We start from the raw sequence: 11,066 nt of genomic DNA on the forward strand, positions 1-11,066 counted from the left end.
GCTCGAAGATGAGGTTTCAAGCCCGAGACACCACCTTGAAGAGCTGAAATGCAATCTGCCCACCCCACTGACAGCTCTGCCTGCGAAGAATTTAGGAGCTGCGTGCTCAGCAGTGGGATGGAGCCAATCGTTTGTAATGACTCAGATGGACTCTCTGAAGACCAACAAATTGCCAATCTGAGTATTGAGAATGTAGATTAGCCCCCATCCTTGCCTGTTGGATCAAAGAGGAAAAAAACCTAGGCAATAGTGGCTCTTCAAGACCTGGTCCATATGAGGAAATAAGAGTCATTGTCAAAGTGAATAGCAATGATGATGATCCCCCTGCAGAGGATATCCCATAACGTATGTCACTGCATCCTCACCTATGTGGGGATGGGTGCGTGTGTCCATGAGAAACCCTCTTCTCCCGGAGGTGAGACGACTTGCCCAGTCACTCCTTAGAAGAACTGGGGCTTCAGCTCAGCTTTCCTAACTGCGGTGGCAGTGTTCTGCTCACAACCAAGCCATATGAGCCTTGCTACGCGAAGTGCCCCCCCTCCCCCACGCAGCATCAACATCGCCGGAGCACTTGCTATAAATTCAGAATCGCGGGGCCCACCTCAGGCAGAATCAGAGTCTGCATTTTCACAAGATGCCCCAGTGACGCACACACGTTAGAAAAGGGTCTAGGAACAGTCTTTTCTCTGTGTGACCTCCGGCCTCCATGCTCAACCAAAACAAAAGGCAACCTACAAATGGGAAAAATTACAGTACTAAGTATCACAAAGACCTTTTGAGCACTTACCATGCTGGTGTATATCAGAGAGGCTTTTTGTTTGTTTTTTGGAGATGGAAGGAATTGACACAGCCTTGGTATCTGACAGTTAAGGAGCAGGAGAGCCTTGTGGGGAACAGGCAAAGGAATTTCACCTTCATGGCTGAGAAATGAGCAGTTCTTAGTGTTTTTGTGAAACTCACCAGCGATGCAGAGATATACTGATTTTATACCAGTATCTTTTTTTTTTTTTTTTTAAGGTTCACCTCTTAGAACAAGTCTTTGTGTTTTCCTGGGCTCTCAAGATGAGCGAGGCAAAGCAACACAGAATGAGAACCTCTCGAACATTCATACCACAGCTGAGAAAGCCACTTGTTCCTGATTTTTTTTTTCTTTAAACCTGTCTCTTGTTTACATTTGAGTATGGTTGTGGCCAATGTTTGAGACTTTTTCTTGCAAATGAGGATGTGCAGTGAAGCACTGGCTTTGAGGATATTTGTTGAGAACTGCATAGTGTTTGTTCCACCCTTCCACATGGGACTTAAACCTCTAGAAACTGAGGTCAAGTTGATGCCTTTCCAAACTGTACTTGGACTAGCGGAGCTAGTCAAGTGTTTGGTTTTCTAAGAATTTCCCTTTGGCTGATCCCGAAGCAGAATGGATGCTTCTTGCTTGTAACAAGTTTGAAATCAGGGGTTGTCAAGGATGAAAAATGAAGACAGATCTAAAGAAATTACATGGTCATGCCACCAGGCAAAATTCTATTTGACCAAAATGAATCAGTAGGGCAGGAGAACATATTTCCTATCCTCCAAGCCATAACCAACGGGGACTCATTTAGTACCTGCTACACACCCTACATAGCTCCAGGGGAGATGCAGGGATGTTGAACATTGTTCCTGTCCTTGAAGAGCTTACGCTCTTCCTCAAGGGTAGCTATCACAAGACAGTTCAGCAAATTATATAATGGTGTGTATACAGTTAAGTAGCAAAGAGCATGGATACAAGAAAAAAAAAAAAAAGAATGTGGATATGACTGAAAACCAGACAGATTTAAGGAACAGAAGGAGCCATGGATCTGGGAAGGTCTTAGAAAGTAGTAGGCATGGGAGTCTGACCTTAAAGCGTAGGAGCATTTCTAGGGAGAACAACAAAAGTAGACGAGTGGAGAGGGGCTAATGACAAGAGGGCCTACAGACTTCTCTCGTAGTCATAAAGGATGAAGGGGCTGGATGCGGGCCATTCAAACGAGGTTTGGCTTGTAAAATCCCAAGTCCTGGTGGAGTCCAGGCCCTGTTGGGAATCGTCTTAGCCACCATCCAGGGGCAAAACTGAAAATGGCAGATGACGATCAAAGTCAAGAATAATGACACGGCTGTGCTGGGTTCATTCTTGCTTCATGGAGATGGAATCCTGGCCATCTTGTTGAGGAAGGCCTGAGCATCCCCGAGGAACCTGGGCCCTGGAACCCTACATGCATAACTCCAGATGGGCGAAAACCCTCAGGGAAGATGGTCTCAAGGTCGCACCCATCTTCTGTCAGCGCTGGCTTGCCTCTACATACGTACCAGGCACTTACTGCACCTGTAGTTCTTTGCCTGAGGTTTTTATAAAACAACATCAACAAAGACAATCCTGATGTAAGGATCCGGACAACATCTGCAATCGCCAGAGATTTATTTAAAACCCGTGATGCAGTCGGTTCAACCAGTGATGGCCGGGGAGTTGGGGAGTAAGTAGGTGGCTTCTCCACCCACAGTTGGGGTACCTCAGACACCTGCTCCATAGTGTCTCCCCGTGTCCTTGGGAGCTGGGGGGGTGGGCCATGGGGGCACTGGCAAGAGAATACTGCCCTGACTGGCTCCGCCTCTCTGAGGATCACATTTCCACTTCCTTACCCGTGTCTTAGATGTCATCTCCCCCAAGATGACTGCTTATACGCAAATTCTCATCTCACCTGTGTCTAGGGCCTAGAAGTTAAACCGAAAGTGGAAGACCTAACAATGGGGATTTTTTTTTTAATTCCAGAAACAATATTCTCAAGAGCATTTCTTAGAGAGCGAGAAGATAAAAATAGCCTCCTATTCCCTCATTGCCTCTTTTTTGGTTCAAAATATGAATTCTGAAGTTGAAGGCACGACATGTTATTCAGGGCTTCCCATATGAAATAACAACTGGTGTTGATTTCCTCCCCCCTTTATTTTTGTCTCTTAAAGGTTAGAGATTACTCACCTCCCCTGCTGGTCATTAAACCCGTCTGGCAGGATTCCTCGGAAGTTCTGCGGCCTCCTGGGCATGGGGCCTTGGCACAGGCAGTCTGCAGACAGGCCTGCTTGCTGTGATGTGCTACCAAGCAGGTGACTTCAAAGGTCTGCTTCAAGCCTAGCTCAATGATCACTTGGGGCTCATACTGAGCCCCAAAGTCAGGTACCAGATGGTGCATCCCGCAGAGTCAAAGTTGATCAGCCCCTCAGCACCTCGAATCTCCCCAGCTCCTCAGTGGAGGGCTGCTGCAAGCTTTCAGGTGAGAACCAAATCACTTCTGGCTCCCGGCCCCATTCTCTTCGTTTTCCTAAGGAGTCACCAGTTCGTGCTGAGCTGTTCTGCCAGGGGTGTGGGGCTGGTGACTCCTGACAGTTTTTGTGTTAGATTTTAAAAAGGGTCACCCTTCACTGTCACCAATCCAGCACCTGTCAAGATCCCAGGAGTCATTAAAAAAGGGGGGTTTCCTCACACAGTGGCTTTATGTTAATGTTTCCGTTTAAATGGAAGCTTACCCTACCTTTGTCCCAAATGCTTGTCTGCATGGGGAAGTCAAAGATCGCTCCCCAAATCTGAATGAGACAAGGGAGTGGGCATTTTGCTGATACCAGTCCAACAAATGAAATGTGCTCCAAAGCCAGACAGCCCTGGAATGATGTTGTACCTGCATTATTTGGACGCACCACCTCTGAAAGGAGAATGCAGCATGGTCTGCTGGTTTCAGGTTTTCTCAAGTGCAGAAATAAAGTGCAAAAGGCACCTGGCTGGCCCAGCAGATCCATGAATGCTGCACTCTCTCCAGCCTGGGCTCAATCTTTTCTAGGAGTATCTGGCTGAGTCCCTGGAGACCAGCCCGTCCAAGGCATCATAGCACCTGTCACCAGACAAAGCCCCTGAGGTGCTAAGAGCAGATTCCAGCCTGAGGGTCTGTGGAGATGACTTTTTTTTAAAAGATTTATTTATTTATTTATACAAGCACTGGGTACAGTCAAAAGCGTGGGAGGGTGAGAGAATTCACCAGAGCCAGAGCGGGGAACAGAACAGGCAGACCGACGAAATACACTGCTGAGGGGAGTACTGGGCGTGGCAGGAGAGGTCTGTCACGCCATGTGGGACCCTTGCGGGGGGCCGGGGATCAAACCGCGCTGCAGAGGCTGTGGGCTGCTTTGCAGCCCAGCACTCAACCGCTGCGCCACCAGGGGAGGACCTGTGGAGATGACTTTTGAGGTACCTTCCAAGTGCAAGGGTCTTTGATCCCCTGTTCCTTGGATGCAAGCCCTTCCTTGATAATTTAACCTTCAGAAGCTCAGAGCAAGGGGACTAGGCGATGAAGTATGGCCTCCTCACAGGTCGCTGCTCATTGGGTGGGGGGGTGTCTCCCATGTCAGAAGCTCGGCCTAGCAGGGAATTGCTACAGGGTGAGGGTCTGGCCTGCTGTGGCGACACACTGACAGGTCTCAAGGCCAGCGTCAATTCAGCAGCTTTGCCATTCAAACAGTTGGGCCGTGTTCACTTTCTTGGGTTGCTCTCCATGGGAATTTAGACCATTGGCCAGAGGTGTAGGAGAGAGCGAGGTAACTGGGGAAAGTGACATGGCAAAATCAGGTCTCTGCCCGATTACCCAAAAGAGTATCTCCGCAGAGGTGGTAGTACTGTCAAAGTTCCATAAGATTTTTGGATATGAATTTCACTTTTGCATTTTTTAGCTTCATATCAATGCAAGTGAAAAAAAAAAAACCTAACAAAACAAGAGGCACATACGAACAAACACCTTTAAGCAGAGTTTGGTGCCAGGTGATTGTTTGCAGTGGTGGGGGGGGCTGTCCTGTGTGCATGAGATATTTGTCTGCCTCCCAGTTTCAACCCACTTAATGCCAGCAGTACCAACCCCCCAGCTGTGATAACTGAAAATGTCTCCAGCCACTGCCAAATGCCCCCTGGGGGCCACACTCTCTCAGAGGTTATTTAACAGAATTAACTTCCTGAAATTACTCTAGTCATTGGGGAGACAGTGTAAGAACTCCTTTATGTTAAGGACCAAAGAGTAAATATTGTAGGATTGGAGAGCTACATGCCATATCTGCCTCATATTCTTCTTTGTTTTTGTTTTGTTACAATTTTTAAAAATGTGAATACTCATTGGAGGCCCCAAAACAGATTAGGAACTTTCTGATCCTCAGTTGGTGGAGGTGATGGTGATTCCTGTAATGATTGAAAGTGCTGAGACAGCCACTATGGAAAGCTGTGCAGAGATTCCTGAAAACACTAAAAATGAAGCTACCATATGACCCAGAGATTCCACTCCTAGGAATCTACCCAAAGGACACAAAAACACGAATTTGAAAGGAAACCTGCACTCCTATGTTTACTGCAGCGCTATTTACAATAGCCAAGCTATGGAAACACTCTAAGTGCCCCGAAGCAGATGACTGGATCAAGAAGATGTGGTCCATATACACCATGGAATACTACCCAGCCATCAAAAAAGAGAAACTCATGCCATTTGTGGCAACATGGATGAAGCTGGAAGGGATCATGCTCAGCGAAATAAGGCAGAGGGAAAAAGAGAAATATCAGATGGCTTCACTGATATGGGGAATACAGAGAAACCAAAGGGTCAGACAAAGACAGAACTTGCAAACTGACCATAGACCCGAGGCCTGAGGGGAGAGGGGCAGAGGGGAAAAGCACCAAAAAACTGAGGGAGAGAAGAGCACAGGGACTGTGGTGCTGGGAGAACCACCAAGAACCACCAGAACTACAGCTAAGAGGACAAATCAAATACTGTCCACAGATTAGCGATGCAAGGGAAAAAAGTACTTAATAAAAAAATAAAATGAACAAAATCTAAAAAATTCTACAAAGAAAGAGTGCTGAGACTAAGTATTTGAACGAAACTGGGATCCTGAGCCAGCTACTGGGTCTTCCTAACCCAGAGTTAACAGACAGGCTGCCCTTCTTTGAAAGCCTTAAGTAAACCCGGCCAAGTCAAGTTCTATTAATTATGTTTTGCACTTGATTCTACCCAATGTATTTAAATGTAAAAAGCTTAAATAAGATAGAAACTCCATGCTTGAACAAAGTGAGATTCTCCAGCAAATGTAAGAATGTCTGCATAGTGAGGAAACGGCCTCTCCTTGGCCTTGAAATAAAATAGTTTGAAGCTCTGCCCGAGAAGACACAATGTGTAGAGAAATAGCCTAGCCGATTTCAGAAGGGAAATATGTTTTGATAGGACTACAGAGGTTGTCAAGGAAGGAGGAATGGTGTCCTGGAAAAAAAGAGACGCCTAGAAACAGCTTGTAAAATTGTAACTACAAAAAGGTCATTTTGAAAATACATCTGGAAGTAGTTTCTATGCAACTTTTGTTGCCAATCACGTAAAGGTCTAGGTAAACTAGGGCAGATCCATTCAACAGGTATTTATTGAGCCTCTACTGGGTGTTACGGACTGTGTGAGGCCCTGGAGCTGACGCCACAGGGCCTCTGCCAGTAAACACCCCTCAGAGTCACTACACTCAATCATGCAGAGAATTTTTTCCAGTAAGATAGTCATCCTTTGTGGATTGCTAATTATAAATCTCTTACCCTTTCATCTAAATGCTTTGGGGCATTCTATATGTGGATTTCATTGAAACCAGACAGAATCAGTCTCTGGAAAATGTCTTTATGATTCACTTACTACCGTTAGGACATCGGTAGGGGATGGGTAGGAGACTTTGGTCAAATGTACTTCACGTGGACAGCAAAATGTACATTGAATATCATTCAAATATCATGAGAGGCAGTAAATGCACATGAGAGGCAGTGAATGCACATGAAAGGAGCACTGGGCTAGGACTCAAAAACCCTGGGTTCATTTCTGGTTCTGTCCTTTTCTTCTTTCTATGGCCAAGTCAGCTAACTTCTAAGAAGCAGCCTTCTCATCTGTAAAATAAGATAACAGCACTTTTCCTGCCTACCCTGGGGGTGTTTATTGTATTTAAACATACCGTCTGTTCCTAACTTATAAAATACTCTAAAATGATATTATTATGTGGACTAAGCTAAACTGTTTCTTCGTTCCACATGGATGATCCTGAGTAGTATCCTGGTCCCAGCCCAGACCAGTTATCAGTAAGACTTTCTCATATTTCATTTTGGTGAAGAAATGTTATCAGAGAAAATGTAAAAGTTTACGAGGCCCTGCTTTGAAATTTGCTCTGAAACCAACACCATGGGTTTTGTTAAAATATAATGAGGTCAATTTAAGGTTCAGAAACTGATGGTGGATCCCTTACCAGCACCATCAGGCCCCGCCCACTTCTGCCTTCCAGTGTTCAGAGCAAATCTCTGCTCAGGAGTCATCCCTCCGGAGCCAAATTTTAGACTGCAGGATCGGTATGGCCATCCTGTCGCGCTTACACATTTGAGAAAGCTCTTCCAAGCCAGATCAAGCTGGATTTTCAAGCATAGTTTTTTTTTTTTCTTTTCTCAGTGAATTATATTAAAAAAAAAAAAATCAACCCAGATCATCATTTGTGGTCATCATCACCTCCCAGTCTGTCTTTGGCCAGAAATGAGTGGACTCATGTCCCGAGAAGGATGTCCCTCACGGAACAGGCACATCCGCAGAGCGCCGTGAGGAGTAAGAGGGCTCCTCCCCAGCTCCAAGCGGCACCTGCTCAGCCCGGCCAGTGACTGCCCCCGGCTTCCCCGTGGGGCCCTGAGAAAGCCTCCAACCCAGGTTATGGCTGGTCCACTCTGTTTCAAGTGTGATGCCAGAAAACAGACAGGGGCAGGTTGGCGTTGTGTACAATGTCAATGTCAGTGCCAGCCTCGATGCCAGCTCGAGCATCCGAATAAGCCACTAAGGGGGCGAAATGGTGACTCGAAAACTCCTAACACCTCTTGTAAAGGACAAGTCTTCATCACGTCTCTAGTGGAAAACAGCGGCGACGTGTACGTGCTTGTTCCCGCACTTTACATTGCCATGACTACTGAAAAGCTATTCGCCTGTGCCCCCATACCTGCCAAATATGGGGGCTAGCTGTAGAAAGAAAAATGGATACATATAAACCCAAAGGCGATTTCCTTGGTTTCCTGAACCTGGCTTTCCTAAGCTGCATGAATTCACTTGAGCAGAGAGCCAGCCATCAGCTGGAAATGAGTGCTGACCACAGCTGGACTCAGTTTTGACTTCACCCCACACCTGGGGTATGGAAAACCATCCCAATGTTTAAAACGATTGACTGGCAAGACCTCTGTCCTTAATGCTGCCCTTTACACATGGAGGCGAAGCCAGACCCCTCTCCAGGGCCCGCTTTCCCTCCTAGTATGGTTTTCGGTCTTGAGCAGATCAAAATCAAATAGAGAAGCCATCGGGTTGAAGAGAAATCCTATGTGCCCGCTGTTGTCTCATTAACATCGACAATGAATGTAAACCCTTCACAGTGGCATTTGTTGTGTGTGTGGGGGGAGACACAAAAGGAAACATCATTTAATAGATCATCTATCAAAAGGTGGGGCAGCTTTCCAACTGTCAGGACTGGCTAAATTATAGTTTCCCTAAGCCTGTGATGAAACTTCTACAGGTTTGGTTTTTTTTGGAAAGCATTAGCAGCACTGTTTATCTGTGTCAAAATATGTTCACTGAAGTATGGGGGGAAAAGTATGTTGGAAGTATCATCCTGAGAGAAGCAAACTGCTCGGGATTAATGTTACTAAGGTTCTGTGATGACTGAAGATGTGTGATGATGTGTGTGACATTCAAAATATCGTGAGCCATGCAATGTGGGAAGAAGGTCCTAATTTCATTGAATGCCCAGATTCCGAACCTCATTACTAATTGCTGACTGATCATGTGTCAACAAATGGAGGGAAATAATAGAGGAAAATTCGCTTCTCTAGGGAGAAAGGGTTACCTGTAGAGGAAGAGAAGGGGAAAGAATTGCCCCCTGTTCACTGGCTGACTCCCCTTGGGGTAAGCAGATTAGAAACCTAACTGGTCTGCAGTGCCATATCTGCAGCAGAGACCCACAGAAAACCAGCACCTTCCACCCCTGGGCTGCAGGGCACCCGTTGGGACTGGTTCCCCTTAGCCCTCCAGGCAGGACAACCTTAAGTAAAGCAACCCCAGTCCACACCAGGGACCAAAAGAACATTCTCACGTATTTCTGCTTTGGTCTGTCAAGGTGTCTACTTCTCCATCCTTAGTCATCTGTCCTTTGCTTTTCTAAGGAACTTCCTGAAAGTTATCACCATTAACCTCACTGTTCACAGCAAACGCCCAGCCAACCTGTTTATCCAGTGGCGTCCTCTCGCCAGCTGCTAGGTTGGCTGCGCTCTTCAGGGCCATACAGCGTGACTGCTGTCCTCCATGTTCAGGCTCAGCCCCTGACCCTCCCGCCGCAAGTCACCCGAATAAGAGTGGATCCTTGGAATCCCTCTTTGCCCAAAGAAGTTTCTGCATTTCCGAGGAGAGGAGCTGCTGTGCCAGCTTGGTATGACTGCCCATTGTCAGAACCCCTGCAACCCCAGACGACGAGATGGCCACCTCGCTGCGGGGAGCTCGAGGCAGGGCAGAGCCCCTGTCCGGGGCCGGAGCACACTTGTTTAGGGGGGTGGGGTGGGGTGGGGGGAGACACGTCTCTCACCGTCTGCTTCACGGTCTACTCGGCTCCCTCAGAGCCCCTGCCGGCGGCCTTTGCCCAGACCCTCCGGGGCCAGAGCGAGGAAGGGAAACGGGGGACGGGTGAGAGCGGTCTGCGAATTTCGCCGTCCCCCCGCCCCCCTCCAAGCATAGTATTTTGTGTTCGAGTCGCAGACTTTCCAGATCGTCTTTTCCAGTTTTTGTCCTTCCCGGTCCAGTTACTCCAAAGCGCCCCAGCCCCCAAGACCGGTGCAAGCAAAACAAGCGCACCGGCCACCCCGCCGAGGCCGCCGCCGCCGCCCCAACTGTTGCAGCAGCCGCCGGGGTGGCGGCGAGGGCCGGGCCGGGCCCCGGACGCTCCTTTGCCCGGGCGGGTGGGAGGCTGCGGGCGGTCGCCGAGGGGCGCGCGGCGCAGGGGAGCCCCTGCGGCAGCCGCCCGGGATGGGAGAGGCGGCGCCGCGAGCCCGGACCCCAGCGCAGAGCCCGCCCGGCGTCGGCAGCGGGCCCGACGGAGGCTGCCCGCGCCCGCCCCCCGCTCACCTTCAAGATCAGGTCCGTGTGGTGCTGGTCCAGCATGTTGGCTTTCTGGAAGGAGGTGACGATGACCCGGCCGTAGCGCCCCGGGGTCTGCAGGTCCGAGTAGAGACGGTGCTTGGAGCGGTTGACCGGGAAGAGGCTGTTGACGAGATTGCGCTCGATCTTGGCGAGGCTGTGCTGGGGCGCCAGCAGGTGCTCCACGCTCTCCTCGACCTGGTAGCGGCTGAAGCTGGCGCCGAGCAGGATGGAGATGAGCACCGGCGCCGAGGCGAAGAAGACCGGGTGGCTGGCAATGAAGTGGCCGAGCCGGGAGAAACACGTCCTCAAGCCCCTGTGCAGAACCTGCCGCAGCATCCTAGAGCAGAGCGGGCGCGGGAGGAGGGCGAGGCGCACGCTCGGCGCGGGCTCGGGCGGCGGCGGCGGCGGCGGCGGTGGCGGCGCCCGCGGCGGCGGCGGCGGCGGCGGCGGCGGCGGCGGCGGCGGCGAGACCCTGAGCTCTCCCGAAGCCGCGGCGCCACCATCGGGGAGTCCCGCGCCGCGCCTCGGGAGGGTCCCCGCGGGCCGGAGACACGCCCTCCTGCCCGCGGCCGCGCCGGCCCGGAGAGCCCCCCAGCTCGGCGGCCTCCGCGCCGCCCCCACCCCGCCCTACCCCGCGCGCCCTCCCCACCCCCCCGCCGCCTCCCGGCCCGAGGGCTCCGCGCGGCGCGGCCGCGTCCCGGCTCAGCGCGGGAGGGGCCCGGAGCGGCCCCCGCGGCGCGTCAGGACCCCACTCACCCGACCCCCGAGGCCAACGACGGGGTGGCGCGGGGAGCGGCGGCGGCGCGATCGCGGGGAGACTCTGCGCGCCAGCCTAGGAACACGAGGACAGAGAACGCCGGG

At 50.4% G+C, this 11,066-nt stretch overlaps 1 protein-coding gene across 1 annotated transcript in view; it reads right to left on the reverse strand.

Annotated features, from left to right (window-relative positions):
- The window catches only part of PTCHD1 (patched domain containing 1), a 47,834-nt gene extending 37,291 nt beyond the window's left edge, over positions 1-10,543 (reverse strand). Inside the window, exon 1 of the mRNA XM_037511699.2 lies at positions 10,191-10,543. Within this exon, the coding sequence (XP_037367596.2) occupies positions 10,191-10,541 (351 nt within the window). The 5' untranslated portion in view covers positions 10,542-10,543. The remainder of the gene's footprint in view (positions 1-10,190) is intronic.
- Between the last annotated feature and the right edge of the window lie 523 nt (positions 10,544-11,066).

This window comes from Talpa occidentalis, unplaced genomic scaffold (assembly GCF_014898055.3).
Source record: "Talpa occidentalis isolate TD23 unplaced genomic scaffold, MPIMG_talOcc4v2.1 talOcc4.15, whole genome shotgun sequence".
Lineage (NCBI taxonomy): Eukaryota > Metazoa > Chordata > Mammalia > Eulipotyphla > Talpidae > Talpa > Talpa occidentalis.